Genomic DNA, 22,994 nt, shown 5'->3' on the forward strand with positions numbered 1-22,994 from the left:
ATTTTTTTTTTTTAATAATGTATTACTTTGGATTGTGTAGTGGTTACCCTGGGTATTATCAGGTTAAAGAAGAAACAGTTGATCTGCTTGCTTTGTACTTAGGGGGACCTCTGACTTCTTACCACCCCAGCTGTGTTTAAGCTGCTGGCATTGTCTTCATTCCCATTGTAGTTTTCAAGAAGCCAGTGCCCCATGTCTGGAGAGTTCTGTTTTTCTTTCTTTTTTTTTGGCAGAACCGGGGATTGAACTCACGCCCTTGCACTTGCCAGGGAAGCGCTTATTCCACTGAGCCATCTCCCTGAGAGTTCTGTTTTTCATATTATACACTGAACTGCGTTGAGGTAGTGCATTCTTACTAAAGGTCCTTGTCTGTGTAGTAAGTCAGAACTCTTTAACTATATGTTTATCTTTGCTAAATACTTCAGTCTTGTGGACTGAAGCAGAGATGGACCTCCTATGGTGCGCACACCTACAATCCCAGCCCTTGGGAGGCTGAGGGAAGGGGATCACTGAGTTCACGGCCAGCCTGGCTACATCGTGAAACCCTCAGAAATAAAAAAGAAGGCTGTGGCTTAGCAGTTCTTATAAGCTGCAGGTATTTGACTTACTTTCTTTAATTGAGGCATTCCTCCACCTCTTGATATGGTTTCATAGTATGTTGGTAAAATTAGAGAATAGGGTTTTTTCCAATCATAGAGCACGGCTGTAACTACACTGCTAGATTCCCTGTTGTGTGGTAGCTTTAGTGGCTTCACATTGGTCCTCGTGTATATATGTGTCACTGTACCTGTTGAAGGTTGCTTACTGTTAAGGAGCAGGACCTCAGGCGTCACAGTTTCGTGTTAACTGTGATGTCATTTAAATCATTCCCAAGGTAGGTTGTTATTTTGTGTCAGTGTTTTGTGTTGTAAGTATTTGTGAAAATGAACAGTTGATGAAAACACAAACTTTATTCTCAATATCATGATTTAAAATTAAATTTTTTTTTTCCCCTCAGAGTGACAAGAAGAGTAGTCCCCAGAAAGAAGTTAAATACGAACCTTTTTCATTTGCTGATGGTAAGTGAAATTTTTTTATTTTGTGTGTATGGATGTGTTTAAAGTAAAATTACTTGTTTTGTTACTTACCTGTTTATTGACAAGTTTTCTTGAGATGTTTTCCATAGAGTAACAGCACTCTTGAGTGTAGGGTTGTGTGTGACATGCTTTTAAAAACATCATTCATGGTTCTAACTCAAGACTGTAATATCTTCCTGGATTCTAATAAAGTATTTCTCTCATGTAGACATGAGTTATTCTTGGTGTCCTGCAGGAGAAAGTACATGTATGCTCATTGCCTAGTTCCTATCTCTTTAGATATTGGCTCCAATAACTGTGGATACTATGACCTACAAGCAGTGCTAACTCACCAAGGAAGGTCAAGTTCTTCAGGTCATTATGTGTCATGGGTAAAAAGAAAACAAGGTAAACATCTGTTGTTTTATTAACCCTTAAATATTGTTTTGTTTGTTAAACATTTTATAGCTCTGAGCAAATGTTTTTGTTTTTTGAAACAGGGTCACTATGTATTCCAGCTGGCTTTGAACTCACTATGTTGTAGCACAGGATGGCTACACAGTCTTCCTGCCTCAGCCTTCCAAATTGTGCTAGGATTATAGGCATCTGTTGCCATGCATGCCATATGGTCTTAAAGACCTGTAGCTCTAATAAGGTCTGTATCTTTAAATATGTTCAAAATTAGCATATAAGGCCTAGGAAAACTTCCTTTGGATACAGAATCTTATGTTCCAGGCTTGTCTTGAACTCAGTATATAGCCCAAACTGACTTTGAACTTGTGATCTTCCTGCCTCAGCCTCCCAGAGTGCTAGGATTACAGGAATACACCACCATACCCAGCTGAATTGATTTAAAATAAATAGCAATAGGCCAGGCATGGTGGTGTATGCCTGTAATTCCAGTCCCCTGGAGGCTGTGGCAGGGGGATCAGTGTGAGCTCATGGACAACCTAGGCTATAAAGTGAGTTCAAGACCAACCTGAACTGCATAGTGAAACCCTGTTTCACAAAAAAGTTAATGGACATAGACCCACTACTCATTAATATAAGTGACATTTAAAAAAAGGAGGGAGGGGGCTGGGGAGATGGCTCAGTGAAATAAGCGCTTCCCTGGCAAGCGCAAGGGCCCGAGTTCAATCCCTGGTTCCGCCAAAAAAATAAAAATAAAAAAAGGGAGAAATGATACTGATACACACTTTTGGAAGTCTTTCTGTGAATATATGTCCAGGCTCACCTGTGTTTCTGCACTCGTCCTTTCCCTTGCCCAAGGCGCGCAGCCTCAGGTACGGGGGCTGCCTCCTGAGCAGGGATCAGTGGTTCGGTCACAGGAGCGCTGCCCTCCGTGCAGTGCTGGGCTGTCTGGAGGGGCTGTGATCGCCGGACTGCGCTCGGAGCGCTGCTGTTGGGCAGGTGGAGTCCTGCTCCACTCGGCAGGTGTTTGCAGTGGCACTGAGTTGGGTCTAATACTGTCTTCTTTCTGTAACTTAGATGAGTGGATCAAGTTTGACGACGATAAGGTCAGCATTGTAACACCTGAAGACATCTTGCGGCTCTCCGGCGGTGGCGACTGGCATATTGCGTATGTTCTGCTGTATGGGCCCCGCAGAGTTGAGGTCATGGAAGAGGAAAGTGAACAGTAATCTCTGTAGCTATTTATGCTTAGGTGTGAAATAAATGTTATTTGTTGATCACTTGTATAATCCAGAGCTTTAGAAGAAGGTGTGTAGGTGATCTTGTCTGTTTCCCCTTGTGTGGAATAAGAGGGCAGAAGCAGACTGCTTGTGCATCACCCTAAAAATTATGGAAAGAATAAGAATTACCTTGGAATATGCTGCCCTCTATAAAGGTGGCTGGAAGACAGAGCTCATTTCTTGTATTAATTTAAAAAAATTCTTAGTAACATGTCTTCCCCCATTACCTTCTGTGTTAGTTTTTCTCCTTGCCTTTCGGCCCAAGTCAGCCGTGATGTTCGTTGCACACCTGTGCCCGTTGTTGGGTGTTCTTGCATGGTCGTCCCACCGTTCAGTAGCTGCCCGTCCTTTGCCTTATCTAACAAACATCCTTCCAGGAAGGCGGAGAAGAAGTGTTGCTCTCAGTGTGACTCTGCTGCTGTCCACTCCCGTGAAACATGGGTGCAATCAAGGATTTGTCCAGCCTGACTATTGCTGGCTTTTCATGACTTTTAAATAAATTGTGATCAATAATAGTACATTTGATTATACATTTATTATTGGGTCTCTGATGCAGTATGACTTGTACATTTACCTTCGCAATGGTTTTATGTTGACAAGCTTTGGTTATTAAGAAAAAGGGGTTAACAGCTGTGGCAGGTCTTCTTGAGTGTTGGAGCTTGGCTGGAGATGAGGTATGTTTGGCGCTCTGGCTCCTGCAGATGCCTGCCATCACTGTGCTGCCCGCCGTCCTAGTCCTGCTTCCTGTCCGCCCGTGTCCCCTTTCAGCAGAAACAAAAGGGGCAGGTTTCCCGCATGCTGAATGCAGTAATGTCAGCAGTTGGGCTCATTTGTTTGTATTTACTGTCCTGGTGATTCCCCAGATCTTAAGGTCTATGTCCAAATTTTGTGCCATTGATTTTTTTTTTCTTCCAGATTTTATTAGTGCCAGTGATTTTAAAGTGATGGTAGAAAACACCAAGACTGAGGTACTTAGTTCCTCACCTTTTAGAATCTTACTTCTCATTTATCTCTGGAGTCCTGATTGTTGAAGAAAGGATAGAGGGCAAAGTATCAGCTACTTTTGTCTGAGTTAGGTATTTATAATGAAGTTTAGAAATTATCAGGACATCTCCCGTCTTTATGGTGTTTTAATGTTCAGGAGTCCCAGGGAATGGCCATCTTCCTTTAAAATCTGAGTATGTGGTGGCATCAGACACTAAGGAATAAATAGCATTTTAGGGATGCTAGTCTGCATATACTTTCCATACCTGAATTCTTTACCCTAGAAGGGATGAATAGAGTGGAAAGGACGAGACTGTAAGAATCCTAATGACTTATGCTTGTATGGTGGTCTTTTTTCACTCCTGGTCTCCTTCGGTTAGAACAGTTTTAGATTTTCTGATCTGCTGAATGCTGAAGCTACTAAAGCAGGTGAGGTAGGTTAGGAACAAACTAGGTAAAAGCCTTGTGTACAATGTATTAGAATTTCTAGTAATTAGTTTTTGTCATTAAAAAGCTTGATTTCATTTCACTTGATCTTAAGTATTATTCCAAAGATACTAAAATAAAAATTGGGCTTATTACCAGTGTTTTTAACTAATAGGGCTACTTTAGAATTCAGCCTTCATGTAAGGTCTGAGAAGGGAGTAGGCCAAGAAGTCTCGGTTCTCATGTGCCTTATTTGCTGTCACTGACAGAGACCCTTGCAACATTTGGGCTGGGCAAGGCCCTGCCTGGGTGGGCAGCGTGGGTGTGGGGGCGGGAGGGCAGAGGGGCCATCTCAGCCTAGAAGAGTGGTCTGCTGCTCCCTGGGACCTTTCACGTGACATTAGAACTTCACAGTAATCCCAGAAGTTAGGGGTTTGAGAGGTCATGTGATTTTTATAAGGCTAAAACAGACTTTATTAAAGCTGGCTACTACTTAGCAGGTATTTTTTTTGGTAATGGGCTGGACAGTAAATATTTTAGTCTTGGCAGCTCCCAGGCCGCCTGCTACGTCCATCCTGCTGTGGTACTGCAGCAGTGCTGTGGACCTGGGGAATGAGCATGCATGGTGCCAGTAACGTTACAAAAGCACAAGGGAGCTGGGCCTGGTGGTGCCTGCCTGTAATCCCAGCACTCAGAGGAGGGTGAAGCAGGAGGACTGCTGAGTTCAAGGTCACTCTGAACTATAGTGAGACCCAATCTAAAAAGCAGATGAATGCAGTGGTTTGCTGATTCTCCACTTTAACACGAGAACTGCTGTGAGGTTTCAGTGTCACTCTGGGACGTTAGAAAATTTTATAGCTACTAACAGCATTCAGAAGTGGGTTTGGCATAGGAATACAACATATCCCTAAACAGTGCTTACTTCACAGTGAGAGTACTTACAAAACTAGTTTGTGATCTTGAGGTCACTTCACTTTGGCCATCTGCCCTCCCATTCCCTCACCCCATTTGAGGTTTTGAGCCATTGTGTTGATTGTTCTTGGAGCACCAGCCAACTGTACAACTGTTATAAAAATGTTTATTGTTTACCAAAACCAGTGGACCTCTTATCAAATGCTGCTTGGTAACAAAATCTTATCACAGTTTTAATAAAAAAGAAAAAAGATGTAAGTTAACTATTGGTCTCATTGTCATTAGTTAGACTCTCTGCAAGGTCACTTAACCCAGATTTGTTGAGTGCACTGATGAGGTTGTCAGGGGTTGCGTGGATGCCCTCTTGGTCCTGCCAGGCCACCAGGAGCTGCCTCGCTCTCATCCGCATGTCTTCGCTATCACATTCGATCTGCCGGATTTCTGAGTCTTTCATTTCCAAGTGAGGAGCCAGAATCTTCCAGTGTTCACCCAACTTGTTGGCAAATATTTCAAGTTGTTCTCCTGTCACAGGTTTATCCCGCCGAACATCAGGACCTAGCAAACAGGCCATGAATAAAGTTCAGTAACTCAATCCTAAAGGTACAAAAGAGCTAGAAAGAGGCCACTGACTTCCTACGAACCCTTCCATGTTGCACTTTGAAGCAGTTCTTTTTTATATTCTACATGGGTTGAGTATCTAAAAGTCATGCTCATGAGGTCAATAAAGCTACAGCTGCTAGCTGGAGTGTAATTGTGAGGACTTTCATAAAAACAGCTAATGGAGGGAGGAATGACATTCTGCTTCAAAACATAACTATCTTCACCTTACAAAGCACCATTACTTCCAATTTTAATATATAAGATGGCATAGCTTGATACTGTTAGGTAATATTTTTATTAATCACTTTAAGTCAGAAGCACAGCTGAGATAAACTGACAGAAGTTGAGAAGTAGATCAAATAAATGTATCTCTCAACACAAAACCCAGTCTTTTCCTAATTTGTAAAATAGCCAAGAAAATTCAATACTTACTTTCATTTTCCTTCAGTAAAGCATCATTATCTTCCTCATCTTCATCCTCACCTGTTTTTATTTCTTCAGAAGGAGGCTAAGGTAAAAGAGTAATGTTGAAAAGGACATGGCTTTCTGAGCACGGTTGGTGGCAGGTGCTTGGTTTAGGTAAGACTGGGCCCCAGGGCTGGACCTTGGCCCTTCCCCAGAGCGTTAACCTGGAGGCCTCATGGAAGAGAGCCCCGAATCAACCCTACCTCCCCCCACCTCCCCATCGGGCAGAAGGGAGACCTGAAAAGCACAGTAGATTTGCAAATACTGTACCTAAGAGTTATTATACATATTATTATACGTCATTATAACAGTAGTATAGTAGAGAAGGAAACTACTGGAAAAGAGCACAGTAGAAAGCCCGGACCCTCTACTGCTGCTGCTTAGATCCAGGCTGATACAAGGTGATACACTGAAAAACTGGGAAACTTCATGTCCTCATTTTATAAGTATTAGGAACCTCAATTATTTGCTTCACAGAAAATGATCGCTAATGGTTTTATGTGTTTCCCTCTCGTAGGTTTTTTTTTTTTTTAAATGATAAACTAAATTCAGTCTTTGTTCAAATAGCAATAGCAGCTTTAAAGAAGATATCAAATAAGGGCTATGTTACTTACTGGTAGTTCCTTGGCTAACTTTATTACCATGTTTTCAAGATACTCTGGCAAGCTTTTAAACTGTTGGTTAGTTGGCTGGAAGAAATGCGGGCTTCTCCTTGCTAACAGTCTCAGGGCTCTCCAGCCATAATTTGAATTGTTCACAGCTCTATAAAAACAAAGACAGTTTTAAGGGGCCAGGGAGATGGCTCAGTAGAATAAGCGCTTCCCTGATAAGCGCAAGGGGGCCTGAGTTCAATCCCCAGTTCCGCAAAAGAAAAAAGACTTTTAAAAACTTAATTTGATTCTGCCACAATCTTACAGGCACTGGTAATTGCTCAAATCCACCATTTTTTAAAAATTCTGATCCTAAAGGATCACGATACAAACAGCAGAAATCAACTGAGTCATAATTACAAAAAGTCTGAAGAGGCAGGCACAACAAACACATTCTGAGAGTTTACATGTATACATCACCGAGTCCTAGGCAGATGCTGTGTCAGACAGGAAGTATACATCTAGCTATCTGGAAAAATATCGATTCATAAAATACATGAAATACACAAGTGCCTGTGTTCAGTGACTTGATATCCACACTTGTGGTATCAGCTAGAGATGTGAAGTTTAGAATATAAATTCAACATTGAGTTTTGATGATAACAATACACATCAAAGGTTTCCTAAAATCTTAAATGCTCTTAATGCTCAAGCTTTCTTGAGTACCTCAAAAACACTTAACTGGTAAGGCCTGTGTAAATATCCCGTATTACCCAAATGTTAAGCATTCTGGATAAGGGACAACTCAAGCATACTTAGTTTTCTATATACATGTAACACCCAAAGTTTAATTCACTTAATACTAACCTCAGCCAAGTAAAAAATGGCTCAAGACACAGAAAGAAAACTATCCAAGAGCAAACAGTAAATATAGCAAAGCCAAGAAAAGAATCATGACCTGGTCCCCAACAGAGCATCACCACAGGCAGTACATACATTGGAATCAGAAATCAAAACTTAAGAATTTTTAAAGGTAACAGACAAAGGTACAAAAAAAAGGGCAAAGTGGACTTCATTTATGAGTTTTGGGAAGTATGGCACTCCCTAGATTCACCAAGTGTAATCTGGGTTGTGTGGTCAGCTCCCAAGTGGGTCTCAGTCACCTGTAGGACAGGCCCACAGTACTGAAGACCTGAGAAATCCCCGTTACAGTGCACTCTTCTAAATTAATGCCTATCATAAAGCTTTGCTTTCCCTGCTGACATCTATTTAATGGATGAATTATGCAGTTTTCCTCTTCTCCAGAGATCTATTCAAGCTCTCATCAACCAGCCCTGGAGCAACTATCACTGTGAGAATGAATGTACCTCACTTAGGAGACAGGGTGGGTGCTAGTCCTGTAAGCAACAACCTTACTGAGCAAAAGCACTCCTGAAAACGAGCAGGACGACACAAGAAGCACACCACTTCGGGTCCACAGCGCCTTTCCGCTTTCTTCCTCTGCCTGTACTGGCTGAGGATGCCAACACCTCCTGAACTGTGACAGTGTGAGGCCGGTCCTTAGCACTGCTGTGGAGGCGTGAGCGGTGTAGCCAAGCTCAAGGTCCGCTACACACAACAGTAAGGATGACAGAGCCACGAGAATGAAGATTTTGAGTGGAAAGTACCATGAAGCAAACACCAGCAACCTCCGCAGGGTCTGTGGGGAGAAGGGATGAAGCCCAAGGACCAGCATGGGCAGAGCTCCGAAGGCACGGCCTTGGAGGGGAGGAAGGAAGTCGCTGTAAGAGCCAGAGCAGGGAGGCTGAGAAAGGTCCAGGAGTTTGAAATAGGCATGCTGTGGCAACTTTATGCCAGAGACTGGACTTGTGTTTTCAGTGTTACGGCTTTTGGGCAGGGTCTCACCATGTAGCTTAGGCTCAGAACGGAAAGTGATCTCTTGCCTCAGCTGGTGAGTGTTGGGATTATAGATGTGCCACGCACTATGCGCCCAGCTATGTGCATTTTATTTCAAAGGTTACTGTCCGCTGCATGGATAACTGAAGTTAAAACTAGTTAAGAGGTCAGAGTAACTGTACAAACTTGTCACAAGGTGTCACTAAAGAATACTGAGAGCTAACTCTAGCATACATGGTTCAGAGCGCACCATTATTTAATCCACAGCGTAACCCTGTGAAATGAGTATTGTCACTTAACAGATACAAAGCTATCCCCTCTTCTGGTAATGGGAACCTATGAAGCCTATTTAAAACTGAGCCTGTGTCATGTCACCTAGAAGATTCTAGATAAAAAGGCTGACAGTCCTGAAATTCCTCCAATGAGGTGGACAATGGAGAGCAAGATGGAGTAGCAGCAGGTAAAAAGCCAGCTGGCTGGAGAAGGCTGCTTCACAAGTGCCAAGAAGAAACTGGAATCCAGGGAAGGGCAGTGCCCTGGTGAAAGCCACTGTGCTTTCAGGGGCTGCCTGTTCAGGGACTTCAAAGGGAGACCAGGTGATGGGAACTGGGAGCGGAGCGGCGTGGGTGGCAGAGCATGGGAGCACACTGAGCAGAGGACAGGAGGAACAGGGGACAGCAGGAGCCCTGGGTTGGGCAGAGGCTGCTCTGGAACAAGCGTTGGTGGGAGAGGTAAGCTAGAGAAGGGGGTTTTACTTATTAGCTTCAAACACGGGTGACTGCAAATCCTGCTTGACAGGCAACAGGAATAATCCTTGAAATCACAATGTACAGTAATGTGAAAATGGTAAACTCATCCTAAGAGGAAAAGTCCTCTACTGACTGCCCTCCTTGTTAGGCTCTCTGCTGTACATATAATTTCTAAGAAAAGATAGTGGAAGACATCAGAATTTGCTTGTGAGAAGCATTACTTACTTATATTCACTTTCAACCATGTTTTCAGGGTCTGCTTGTTCAATGGCTTCTTCAAAGAACTCCTCCAAAGTTGGCATGTATTCCCTAGGCATTAGAAAGTAATCGTGAGGACCACAGAATTTTATTTTATTTTATTTTTTGAGACAGGGCCTCACTATTACATAGTCCAGGTTGGCCTTGAACTCATAGCAGGCTTCCTGCCTTAGCTTCTGAGTGCTGGGATTCCAGGCATGAACCGCTATGCCCAGCAACACTGTTCATTTCTAATACTCATAAAATGGTAGCAATAAGAGATTCTAACAGTACCTGTGCTATTGATGTAATATACTGTATTATATGTCACCTAATATACACTATAACACACTACAATGTATGGATGTGCTGCTATTCCAAGGGTGGCCAGGGGTCTAATAACGTGAATTTCCCATTTCCCCCATTCACTGACAAACTTTATTAAACCTAAACCAAAAGTAATAGCAGACCTTGATGAGATTTTTTAGAAGTTTAACTTTTAGCTTTTATTTTAGATCATTACCTGGTAGAATGGTTTTTATTAAATCCTTGATTTAATTAAATCTTACTAAAAACAAAATTATGATATAGACTCAAATAAGATCCAAGGATCAGATCAGAGGTTGTACATCTAAGACTACAAAAATGGGAGTTTCTAAATAGCCTCAAATAATTAAAGCGCCTGCAAGCAGGTGCAGGGGCCGGGGATTTGATCCCTGGGGCCTGCCGTGCCAGCCCCACCCCTAGGATGTACTGAGAAGGCGATTGAGACTGGGCATGGTGGCGTGCGCCTGCAATGCCAGCATTTGAGAGGCTGTAAACAGGAGAATCACTACAAGTCCGATCCAGTAGTGAGACTCTGTACACCCTGCAGAGCCTTCCCTAACATACAGAAAATAAATAGCCTCAAATGGTGTAACATTTCATTACAATAGAAAGCTTCCTAAGCAGTATTACAGGCCTGTAAGACTTCTTGCACGTTCACCACTCCTATATTCTATACCAGACAAAATGAAATCTGCAATAATCAGAGCTGACATTTCATGAATGTTTTGGAACCATTTGCTAGTCTTATTACAATTTTTTAAGCAATCAAGACTAATGTAGCAAACAGGGTGCTACCATATGCCAAGCTTCTGCTGTATTTGCTTCCAATTTTTATTTTATTTTTAATGTAGTTAATTCTACTGGGTCTCACTATACAGATCAGACTTGTAGTGATCCTTTTTCAGCTTCCCAAGTGCCGGGATTACAGACTCGCACTACCACGCCCAGTCTCAGTGGCCCTCTGAGGGAGCCCTGGGGATGGGGCCAGCAGGCAGGCCGGGGATTGAACCTATGGTCCCTGCGTCTGCCTAAGCAGGCGCTTTAATCTGCTAAGCTATGTGGCTTTCCCCTTCAAATTTTTAAAGCACTACAAATATACCTGAAGCTCCCCATGCTCCCTTCCTGATTTCATCCCTCTTTTTCCCACGGAGATAGCTGCTGTTCAAAATCGAGTATTATTCTTGTGTGTATACAAGCAAGCATGCATACATGGGCACGCATTGTGAATTTTTTCAGGTTTTCAATTAATGGGACACTGCTTGTATCCTATGCAGTTTCACTTCAGCACACTCTGGCCAGCAACAAGAGCAAAATACATTTTTCTGAAATTCTTACAAATATCTCAGTATTTAGAATCACTGAGTCTCTTAGCTATGATGTTGCCTGCTGTGGTTTTTACTCTACTTCCAATTGCCAGTGAGGTGGGGACACCTTTTCAGAGCTTATTGGGGCTGAACACTGTGTGTGTCACTTGTTCTTTCTACTAGGTTAACTCCGATTTAACAGGCATTTAAGTTTTTCAGTCTTGCTTGTAAAAGAAAAATTCTGCTGGTCTTAAAATAATCTTTTGGTTTGTTGATGCTCTATTATTTGTGACCACAATTATTTTATTAGCATTCCTAGGTGTTTTATGGTGGGAAGGCATATTCTGCTGTCCAAAAGTCAACCACAGAAACTTAGGAGCACTGATCTTAGCTGTGGAAAGACTCCATTCCGCCAATGAAACTACAGTCAAGAAAAGCAGCATTTGAAAACATTAAACTTGCCTTGTCTCTGATTTACATGCTTCCATATTATCAGGGCACAGATTCCAAAGCCTTGTTAACTCCTCACTACAAAATAAGACAGAAAATTTTTATGGACATCATCCTTGTATGTCTTAAAAATAAAGAGGAAAACAACATAATGTAAACAGTGGGTTTCTGGCTGGTGCTCATATGAGTTCTACTTTTCTCCTTCATAACTTTTAGTATTTAACAGGTTCACTTTAGTTGTGTATTTATGTAGCAAACCCAAGTTTATATTCTATTTGGATGTGAAAAACTGGAGTTCTTATGGTAACATTTTCAGAATATAAAAACAACTAAAACTACCCACATACGAAGAGAAATTGACCTACTTTCCCATCAGAATTTTCTTATTGGGTCCTTTCCCCAGGAAGTCTTCTGGGGCTGTTCTTTTTCGTACCACCCTTGTGGGCTTTGAATCTGATGTTCTATGGGGAACAAAACATACACTCATTTTAGAATTGTGTATGAACAGCACAAAGGGAAAAGCTGTTAATGGGAAAGAAAACTTAGGGCTGGGAAAAGGGATTTAGCTCAGGGGTAGTAATTTTTTCTTGTACTAGGGATCAAAATCAGGACCTTGCATTTGCCAAGCAGGTGCTTGTGCCGCTGCGCTATATCCCTAAGCCCTCAGAAGTAGTGTTTGACACATGTGGGCCTCGAATGTAGCTCAGCGGCACAGTGCCTGAGTGCCTGCCTGGCAAACTCAAGGCCCTGAGTTCAATTCCTAGTACCAAAAAAAAAAAAAAAAAAGAAAAAAAGGCAGACCTAAGTGCAAGGCCTTAGGGTTGATCCCACACACCACAAGAAACTAAAACCAAATCAAAACAAAACATAAAAATCAGAGGGGCATCAGATGAATTACTACATCTCACAAAGTACATGTCTTATTTTTGTTGCCTGGCAATAAATGGAAATAAACACTAACTCGTGTGTGTGTGTGTGTGTGTGCGCGCACACACACGCACACACACTAATGCACATGCACTTGTTTAACATTTATACACAGAAAAAAAGAGACAAGATCAAAAATTTAAGGTTTCTTGAAAGCAAGTGGTAATATTAAACCATATGTCCAATCTTACATAACAATATCTGTTAATTTGAGCAACAGATTTGATGATAAAATATATATCAACCATTGTTAATCAGCTATTCTTGGTTTGAAAATCTGTAACATATTATTGTTGTATGTTGCCCTGTTTCTTTCTTTCTGATTTTTGTTCTTGCTTTGCTTTTACTTTTCTTTTTTTTTTTAAATCTTTTTTTTTTTTTTTTTTTTTGGCAGAACCGGGGATTGAACTCAGGACCTTGTGCTTGCCAGGCAAGTGCTATATTCTGCTGAGCTATCTCCCTGGCTCCACCTGCTTTTACTTTTCAAAGTAAAATTAAATTAAAAAAATATGTAAGATATTTACAAGCGGGGAAAAAAAAATCAGAGGGGCCAGGGAGATAGTTCAGTGGCTTAAGCACCTGCCTGGAAAACACAAGGTCCTGAGTTCAATCCCAGGTATCAAAGTAAACAAACGTAAAAACTAGAAAAAAGTTGTTTCTCCTAAAAAAGATGAAAGCTTTATTTTATAATACAACATTCATTAGACAGAATACAAAAATGCTACAAAACAGGGCATATTACAAGTAGAGATACAAGTCAGTCTATTCTGAGAATCAAAAAAATTTCCAAGTTAAAATACAAATAGTAAAATATAAGTGGTTATAATCCTAACAGAGTTTAACTTGCCATTTATATAAAATACACATAGCCATATATGATAGTCATATCAAATTATAGAAGTTTTTTTGTTTTTAATTTTTTTGCAGTACCAGGGATCAAACTCAGGACCTTGCACTTGCCAGTCAGGTGCTTATGCTGCTGAGCTATCTCTCCAGCCCCAGTCATATCAAATTATATTTTGAAATGCCTTTCTTGTTTGTATTTTTTGTGGTAAGTATACACCTACCTTTCTTTCACAAAGCTTGGACAGCCTTCATTTTTCCAAGAGTTCCAGTTTTCTTCAGTGTTTAATATATGCTCTACCATCTTTGAAAATCTTTCTCCATCGGGGGGGTTTTCAGATAGTAGCTGTGATTAGAAAGAATATACTAAGCTTTCAACAACTTTCTGCATCATAGGAGTGGTTTGTAGGCAGAGAACCAAGAAGCGTTTGTGGTCTTGTACCTGAGCTTAACTTTATCCTTATTTTCCTATTTGGGGCTGAAACAAAGAAAATTCTAAATTTCCATTTTTTCAATCATTTTGTTGCATGTTGGACTTACTTGATAGACTGACTTTGTAGTATCTTCAATCCAGAGTGACTGTTCATCAGTTAAAACATAGTTTGAACTAGGAAATAAAACAATAAAAACACACCTGGGTTACAGCAGTGTATATCTAATATTAAAGTTGATTTATGACCTTGAAAAGATTGCAAGGCATGTAATATGTTAATGGAAGTAGCGCCAAAAATTACCAAGAACAGTCACAAGTGACAAAATGCAGTGAAAATTCTTGTACTGCGTCCTTAGGGTCATGAAGACAGAAGGTGTGTATGGAGGGGAATAAGATCTTCAGTTCACTGACCTAACTGTGAACACAGTAATAAATGTTTTGCAAGCTTAACACGAGATGAGATGATGTAAGCTAGTCCTATGTGTGAGGCACTTCTAGGTAGTCGTGCTACCTTCCTTTAAAACCTATTCAACATACATGACTAAGCACCTGAGCACCCTAGCGGATACTGCAGGTCAACGCCAGCCATTACCAGCTGCTGCGCTACAGCCCTGCAGCAGATGCTGCCAGACGCCCCGCGGGCCCTGCCTGAGCACGGTGCCCTCATTCCTCCAGAACTCTCACAACACCCCATTTTCACATGCAGCATATTAAAGACTACAGCCCAGAGATGAAGGCCACAAAGCTTGAGTTCAAACCCGAGTCCAACTCCAAAGACCGTTTCTAAACAGCATGCAAAACTTCTAAAAGAGAAGGGATGACAACTGTAAGGCTGGCACTGCAGCTGGTGAGCGATGACACTGGACTCAAGCACAACAGCGCACCTCAAGAGTATGCCTCCTCAGTTTTGGACAAGAGGGAACGGTCTGCACCAGAAGGGAGGAAAAATCTGGGTAGAAGTAAGTGTGATGAGGTTTTGTGAAGCCCCAGAGAAACCAGAACTCCTCCCTGCTTTGGGCTTTTCTCTGTCCCTTTTGGGTCTGATGTTCTAGATGGCTCCACACCTGTGAGGAAGTGCTGCCTGAGGAGACACCAAGCTACAGGGTCAACAGGGACCTCTGCCCACCAAGAAGAGGCAAGCTCTGGGAAGCCCTGGAGCCCAGCAGAGAAGACTCATGTTAACAGTCTTTAATACTTTTTCCTCAGAATAACTATACTACATCTGAAAGCTGCCACTGGCTGTTTGCTGTAAGAGAAGTAGTGAAGGCATACAACCCCCATAAAGAAAATGAGCCCAAGGTGCAAGACAAACACTGTGACTCAAGTCCTTTCACTTGCACCTTGATAAACCCTTTACCACCCTGGTTAGCTTACCTTTTGAATTTGACCTGCCCTTTGAGATACTGGAATAAAATGAGATACTGCAACAGGATGTGTCGGCGGAAGTTACTGTCGCTCAGCTGCAAATCCATCAACTACTCAAAAAACAAGCACATACACAAAACAGTATATTAAGATCACGTTTTTTTCTAAAGGAACAGGTTATGCAACTTTGGAAATGGAAGATTCCAACTAAAGCAAATTTGTTGTGAGCTCAGTCCACAGGTGGTGACACTGCCAAAACCCAAGGACAGAACAGAGGGTTCTTGACCATTTCCAGCCATAAGATATTATTCATGCTGGTGAACTGCAGTGATCTATGTAGGATTACGTTGTCAGGTCAAAATACTGAAAGTTGTGCTGGCCCCACCCTCAATGGTGTACTGAGAGGGTGACTGAGACTGGGCATGGTGGCCTGCACCTATAATATAAGCTTGCGAGGCTGAAAACAAGAGAACCGTCCGATCTACGTAGTGAGACCCTGTACACCCATGCAGACCCTGTCCTAAAATAAAATTAAAAAAAAAAAGGACAGCAAGGGCTGCCATTTTCCTAGACACAGAAATCCAGGCTATAGTAGGAGACGTCCATATAGGTGGAAAAGACTGCTGGAGTGTAAGAGTAACAGGCAGTGATGAAGGACAGTCATTCTGGTTATGTTTCTAGTGCCTGAAGGAAAGTGGAAGACCACATCTAGACTCCCATCAGTTCTGCCTTTATGACCTACAGCAAGAGCTGGGAAGAGGGCTCAGTGGAATAAGCGCTTCCCTGGCAAGTACAAGGGTCTGAGTTCAATCCCTGGTTCTGCCCAAATATAAATAAATAAATAAATAAATAAATAAATAAATGACCTACAGCAGTGATGCCGAACCTTTGGAGCTTTCAATGGTAACTCCTAGCTGGCTGTAGGACATGTGCCATGGGTTCACTACTGACCTACAGCAACAACAGGAAGCCACCTGCTAGGTGAACCAGAAAGACTGGGAAGACTCAGCAATTGGTTTGTGGTTCAATGTCCCACATTCTCCAGCTCTGTGAAGCCATTCTGTTTCTACCTACCAAAGAAGGCTACTATGTAACAGCCATTTCATTTAACTTCCCCCAACCTCTGACTTAAAACAATCCCCAGATATTAAAAAATAAACGACTGGCCTTCCAATCAGCTTTCTCTCACCCTTAGGAACTGAGTATCCGATGCTGTTATTTATCATACTGACTCCCGGATCCTTAACTGGCAGATGTGAATGATGTGCTATCAGTTTTCCTGCCTTCAAAATCCTGAGACTTCACTTTCTCTACACAGACCCTCAACCCACCCCACTGCCGTGTCTATCCTACCCCAGCTCCCCACTGTGCAGCCACATGTTAGGGCCAGTGATCACTTGCAGCCCGCAGCTCTGAAACCAAGATATCACAAGCAGCTTTCCTTCCCAGTCTCTCACTTGCTTCTGATGTACCTAGCATTTGGATCTCACTGAGACCCTAAGACTCTCAAGCTCTTTATGTTCTGCATATGTGACAGTCTCATCCAGTTACTATAATCCTATTTAAGTCCAGATAAAGGGTCAGGAAAATTTTTACTAAAGAGCCAAATAGTGTTTGTAGACTCTACAAGCCAAAAAGAATATCCTAGAGGATACGCATAAGGCCTATCCTATGTAGGCCTTATGCCAACATGTAAAATGCAAACAAGCAAGCAAACAAAAGCAAGCAGTAACTCCATGGTTCCTCTCTTCCACTTCAATATCCTGTCCCTCAGTCTGTCACTTGGACTGAGCACGTGGCCACCCTGGACATACCACCTGTCAATCACCTCCACACTACCTCTACGGTTCCAAGCTAGGCTGCAAGTGGAAGTGCTTGAAGGAATGCACCTAATCCCAAACCACTGCACTGGTGTCTCCAAAAGTATTTTATTCCTTAACATTTAAATATTATTTAATAATATAAGGCTTCTCTTCTGCCTAGCAACTATTTTAAACCTTTTCCCATACTACAAACACTACTGAGCACCCGTCCTCACATGAAGTATATAACTACTTCTGCTTTCAACAAGAGTTATGAAGGTGCAAGTCACTTAATGTCTTAGTCTCAAAGCTCCAAACAAGTGGCACCTACACCTGCTCCCTCATTTCTCTGGTGCATCTTCAGACTTCAGTGCAGCCTCCCTTCATTAACTGCCTGCTTCCGTGTCTTCTAGTCCTGTCCTTTGCAACTTCTTTCATTAGCATTAAATCCTAATCTTTCAGACAACCACATCCTCACTCCATCCTCTATCTAAAGCAAAACTTCCTGGAAGAATCGGCTCATTCACATTTCTCATTCACCCCTCAATCTGTTCTTAATTTTTCCTGTTTACCAATCTATTGAAAAGGTTTTTCTCCAGGTTATCAATGATTCACTTTGTAGTTAAACCCAATGAACAGTTATTTCAGTGCTCACTCTGTGACTTGCTTGGCCTCCATGGATTTGTGCTTCTCTAGTTTTTCTCCACTGTCACTGGCTACTATTCAGTCTTTGTCCTTCCTTTTCCATTAATGTGTTCCTCTAGTTCTGATCATCCAATGTAAGGTAGCTGAATAACTAGAAATACAATGGGACTCTCCCATGCCACTTGATAGGACAGTCATGCATGGTTCAGAGCTGCCGGCAGCAACACAGGAATTACGGCCTAGTCATGAACATGTTAAATGTTGGTTTTCTTTCAGCTTCAGTCTAATACTTTCTTCTCTTTCCAATCTATACGCTCTCCTTCCTGGATGATCTCTCACACCATAGTTTTACTTACCACTGGAGAACTAAACTCCCAAGTCCATACTGTTAACTCATATCTCATGCCAAATCTCCAGGTTTGTATACAAGCTACTACTCTTCTCCACTTGAACATTCAACTGACACTTGATATATTTCATGAACAAAAATCAAAGATGCCAATCTTCCTCACAAAACCTGTTCTTCCTCAGTGTTTGCTAATGTGATGAGAGGCTCCACCCTCTAGCACTCATATGCCTAAGTAACTGAAGGAAGGCTGCCTACTGTCTAAATTAAAAACAGTAGTAGCAAACCAAAAGCTGAAGACTTGGCAAGAAGGCACTGAATCAAGTAAGAGACTGGCCCATCAAAAGGACCTATATAGTAAGTCTGGCATGGAGACATGAAAATGGCTTAAAGCAAACACAGAGGCTAGGCACTGTTTATTAACTTCTCTACTCCTATCTTCCCTTGCCCTTCTACTATAATGACCACCATCATGTAATGGTTGATAGGGTTCTAAGGTTTGTTCCTCTTTCCTCCTATAATTTTCCCTCCATGTCTCACTTTGTTATCCTTACATCTATCTCTGAAGTCCCCCAATTTCATATATTTCGTTGGACTTTTTGATAGAAATAATGGATTAAGGGCTGGGGAGATAGCTTGGTGGCATGAGCACCTGCCTGGCAAGCACAAGCTCTGGAGTTTGATCCCCAGTACCACATGCCATATTGGCCCCAGAACCCTGGGGCGTAGGGGTGCATGCCTGTAATCCCAGCACCGGGAGGCTGGGCCAAGAGGATCACTGTGAGGCTGAACTGCGTAGTGAAACCCTGTATCAAATAAATAAAATAAAAATTTTTAAAAAGGGTTAGATCTTGTAAGCTAATTGCTTCCCATTATACTTATGGAAGCTGGGCCTGGAGAAGAACTACTTGTGCAAGTTTACATGGCCAATGAATGCCAGAACCAAGACTAAAAGCAACTTATGCAACTGCAGTCTTATAATACCTACTCCTCCTTCCGTCTGTCTTTGGTTTTCTATTGAAAAACACCATTTACATCATATTAACAGTTAATGTCTTTGTTTCTTGAACAAAGTGCTTTTTGTAGTTCTTGGGTTTTATTGCACATCTTAGCTGAGTCCTCAGCCTTCCTGTATTACTTTTAACCTAAAAAGTCTAAAATGCTATTATTTTTGGTTATCCTTATAATCAATGTTACATGTAACAATAATCTGTTAATCAATTTTACATGTAAACAATATTCCTGGCAAAACTAAAGTATGAAATCTTCCATTTCCATGAATTTAATACAAAATACTTTAAAAAATAGGTAACAAAAACATTCAGAGCATTTTCATTATTCAAGTTTAACTGCTATTAAAAAATCATCTGAGGTCAAATTATTCCACTTCTAAATTACAAAATACTTCAAATGTTTAAAAAAACAGTTAATTCTGAGGATAACCCACTAACACTATAGACTGCTAGACAGTGTTGGATTGTTTTGCTGAATTCAAACACCTATAGTATTTAGATGCCAATAGAATACCCACCTCTGACAGGACTAAACAAAAAAAAGGGATACAAAGGAAAGATCAATTTGTATTTATATGTACAAAATGGGATAGATATACAGCTACTGTTGCTTAATTCAATGAGAAGAAAGAGGTGTACTAATAGTGTTTGGACAGGATATCCTGTCTGCTTCTTGTACTATAGATAACCACTAAGAAGATAACATACAATGTATTGATTATCGAAACTGTCCTATTATCAGCTTTGAAACTGTCTCATTCATATTTGTTTCTCAATAAAATTAAAATATAAGTTAAATAAAAAAAGAAAAAAAGTTAAGTAACTTAAAATTCACATACCCCAATCCAGTTAGATCTAACATTTTACTTGTTTTGCATTTCTCAGATTGACTATAGACACTGTCAAAGCTAACTTCTTGACTCTCATCTTCCCTTCCTACTACAACGACCACCATCATATAATGGTTGACAGGGTTCTAAGGTTTGTTCTTCTTCCCTCCTGTAATTTTCCCTCCATGTCTCACTTTGTTATCCTCACTTCTGATACATAATACCTTCCTTTAGTTTTGTTATCAAATACATATAACAAATTTGGAACATCTACTATGATTTCTTTAACTCCTAGGGTATGTTGGCTTCTTTTTAAATTATACTTTCTGTAGTTCTGTTTTTGAGGGTTTTTTGGTGGTATCCAGGATTAAACTCAGGAACTTATGCTTTCCAGACAAGTACTTGTTGCACTGAGCTATCTCCCCAGCCCGTAGTTCTAATGTTATACTTCTAATTTAATTATGCTGTGAGCAGAGGATGTGTTCTGTATGACACAAAAGCTTTGAAATTTGCTGAGACTTCCCCTTAGGAACTGTTAAACTTTGTGAATGTTGCATGTATATGCAACAAGAACGTGCTACTTATATTTATAGAGGTGTCCATGTGTAATACATCAAGCTTAATACTTTTATTGTCCAGAGCTTCAAGCTGTCTACTACAGGACCGCTACAAAACAGGCCTAATATAGAACCACCTCTATTGTCTTTGAAATCAACTTAGTCTTAGTTGTCCAAAGAAAAAAATGAGACCCTCAAACTAATATTTATCAACTTTACCTAAAAGTGAAAAACATTACTATTAAACTTAAGACTCTCAGCTAAGAGGAAAAAAAAAATTAATTATGCTCAGGGAAAAAGAAAAAAAGTAAATACCTTTTCACTTGTTAAAAATTTTGCAAAATACACATGTTCTCCTCCTGTTTTCAATTCTTCCATCTTTTTCCTGGAGGCCTGAGTGTCATCTAATTTATAACTCTTAAAAACAGCTAAAACTTCTTCAGAATACTGCAAAGTAATAATATCAGTTAGTTAAATAAAACTTATCAAAAAATTTGTTTAATGCTTTTCTGTATCAAATACTTAGAATTTACTCTCAGTCAAAATGGAAAGCAGGTTAAGCAACAAAAGTTATGATAGCAAAATGGGGATAAAAGTTATTCTGTATGAGATTTCACTGCATTACGGAGGTAGAAATAAACTCATGCATGAAGAAATACAATTTCTGTTCAATTCTGTAAAGAGCACAAAAAGGAATGCACGTCCCAGGGCACCCGCAGGGTATCTGAGGGCCTCTGCAGACGTGAGGATGCCCACGTCCCTTAAATACAACGGCACACTCGACATACATACAACCTCCTATGTACTCAAGTCATCTCGACATTACTTGTAACACCCAAAACAATGAGAACAGTTGTTACACTGTACTGCTCAGAAAACAGTAAGAACAGAAGCCTGTGTATCTTCAGTATATATGTAATTTTCCCCCAAATTTTTAATCTGTAACTATAACCTATAAATCTATAGGTGTGGATCCCACTGATATATGAAGGGCTGAATGACAACAGAATTTACCAGTGAATGATTGAAAGCTATCATGCATTTCTTATGCTACGATTGTGATCAAACAGAACAAGGGTATCAAATTCTGTCCAACTGGAAGATAATTCCTTACAACTTCTCCAATAATTTAATTTGAATGGCACCCCTCTTCTAAACTGCATATAAAATAAAATTATTAAAAATGATACAGGGGCTGGGGAGATGGCTCAGTGGTCTAAAGCACCTACTTTGAACAAGCTTAGCAAAGCACATGGACCGCGGTTCGATCCCCCAGCACCACATGCCAGCCAGCCCTGCCCCCTGGTGGGCTGAGCTGGCCACACACACACAAATAAATAAATAAAATAAATAAATTAAAAAAAAAATGATATAGAATATACACCACATTTCTAGCTATTTATCCTGGATATTAATTATGGCACTAAAGGACAAGAAAATAATAATAAAAAAAGGAATTATTCAGAGTACAAGACGTAGACATGACATCTAAACACTAATAGTACAGGGGGCTGGGGAGATAACTCAGTGGAGTAAGTGCTTGCCTGGCAAGCACAAGGTCCTGAGTTCGATCCCTGGTACCACAAAAAAAAAAAAAAAAAAGCCACTAGTAGTACAAATCTTTCTTCTCATTGAACTAACAGAAAGTAGCTGTATATCTATCCTATTTTGTATATACATATATATATATTTTTTTTTTCACTGCAAAATGTTCCTTCATTTATATCCCCCTTTTTTGTTTTGTTTTGTCAGAAATGGGTGTTCCACTGCCATTCAAATATTGTAGGTACTTGAACTCAGCAAAATAACCCTCTGAATAACTACCATGAAGATCACAATATGCAATGCATTAATTATTATATAACTGTCCTACTAACCTGTTTTGAAACTGTCTCATTGCTATTTCTTTCTCATTAAAATTAATTAAAAATTTTATGCACTGGAAAAAAAAAAGAAATAGAATTCTTATAATAAAAGAAGGTTTGACAAACATTTTCTGTAGAGGACCAGACACAGTAAGTAATACTAGTACTCAGGAGGCGTAAGCAGGAGGATCATTACAAGTTCAAGGCCAGCCTGGGCTACACAGCACAAGTATTTGAGGCTGTGTGGTCCACAGATCAGCTAGAACAACTACTCCACTCTGCCATTAAATCACAGAAAAACCCACCACAGATAAATGAATGGTCATGGATGCATTACAATATGCACCTTTTAACAAAGCAAAAGGCTAATTTGACCCAAGGCCTTAAATTCACCACTACTTTATACTGGATTTTTAAAAATAGAAGAGCTAAAATAACTTTATGTAAAGACAGAATGTACTCTAGCAGGCTGAGGCAAGAGGACTGTAGTTCAACCCCAGTCTGAGCAAATTAGAATGATCTTGTCTCAAAATAAAAAATAAAAAAAGAGCTGGGGATGTAGTGTAGTATGAAGGCCTTGGGTTCAATCTCCAGTATGGGGTGTGTGTGTATGTTAAGACATCCTCAGCAAAACAACCATTAACTTATACTGATAACAATCACCATATTAAAAAAAAAAAAA

At 40.6% G+C, this 22,994-nt stretch overlaps 2 protein-coding genes across 3 annotated transcripts in view; one reads left to right on the plus strand and one right to left on the minus strand.

The window, feature by feature from the left end:
* The window catches only part of Usp14 (ubiquitin specific peptidase 14), a 36,924-nt gene extending 33,560 nt beyond the window's left edge, over window positions 1–3,364 (plus strand). For both annotated transcript variants that reach the window (XM_004635784.2, XM_023720366.1), the window contains exons 14-16: window positions 998–1,058; window positions 1,356–1,463; window positions 2,544–3,364. In XM_004635784.2, the coding sequence (XP_004635841.1) occupies window positions 998–1,058; window positions 1,356–1,463; window positions 2,544–2,695 (321 nt within the window). In that variant the 3' untranslated portion in view covers window positions 2,696–3,364. The remainder of the gene's footprint in view (window positions 1–997; window positions 1,059–1,355; window positions 1,464–2,543) is intronic.
* Window positions 3,365–3,658: 294 nt separating this feature from the next.
* Thoc1 (THO complex 1) overlaps window positions 3,659–22,994 on the minus strand; it is a 38,510-nt gene continuing 19,174 nt past the window's right edge. The window contains exons 10-20 of the mRNA XM_004635817.2: window positions 21,135–21,207; window positions 20,763–20,894; window positions 15,264–15,364; window positions 13,997–14,063; window positions 13,681–13,802; window positions 12,052–12,147; window positions 11,699–11,764; window positions 9,594–9,677; window positions 6,748–6,895; window positions 6,101–6,176; window positions 3,659–5,623 (exon numbers count right to left, since the gene is read on the minus strand). Of these exons, the coding sequence (XP_004635874.1) occupies window positions 5,328–5,623; window positions 6,101–6,176; window positions 6,748–6,895; window positions 9,594–9,677; window positions 11,699–11,764; window positions 12,052–12,147; window positions 13,681–13,802; window positions 13,997–14,063; window positions 15,264–15,364; window positions 20,763–20,894; window positions 21,135–21,207 (1,261 nt within the window). The 3' untranslated portion in view covers window positions 3,659–5,327. The remainder of the gene's footprint in view (window positions 5,624–6,100; window positions 6,177–6,747; window positions 6,896–9,593; window positions 9,678–11,698; window positions 11,765–12,051; window positions 12,148–13,680; window positions 13,803–13,996; window positions 14,064–15,263; window positions 15,365–20,762; window positions 20,895–21,134; window positions 21,208–22,994) is intronic.

This window comes from Octodon degus, unplaced genomic scaffold (genome assembly GCF_000260255.1).
Source record: "Octodon degus isolate 3935 unplaced genomic scaffold, OctDeg1.0 scaffold00075, whole genome shotgun sequence".
Classification (NCBI taxonomy): Eukaryota; Metazoa; Chordata; class Mammalia; order Rodentia; family Octodontidae; genus Octodon; species Octodon degus.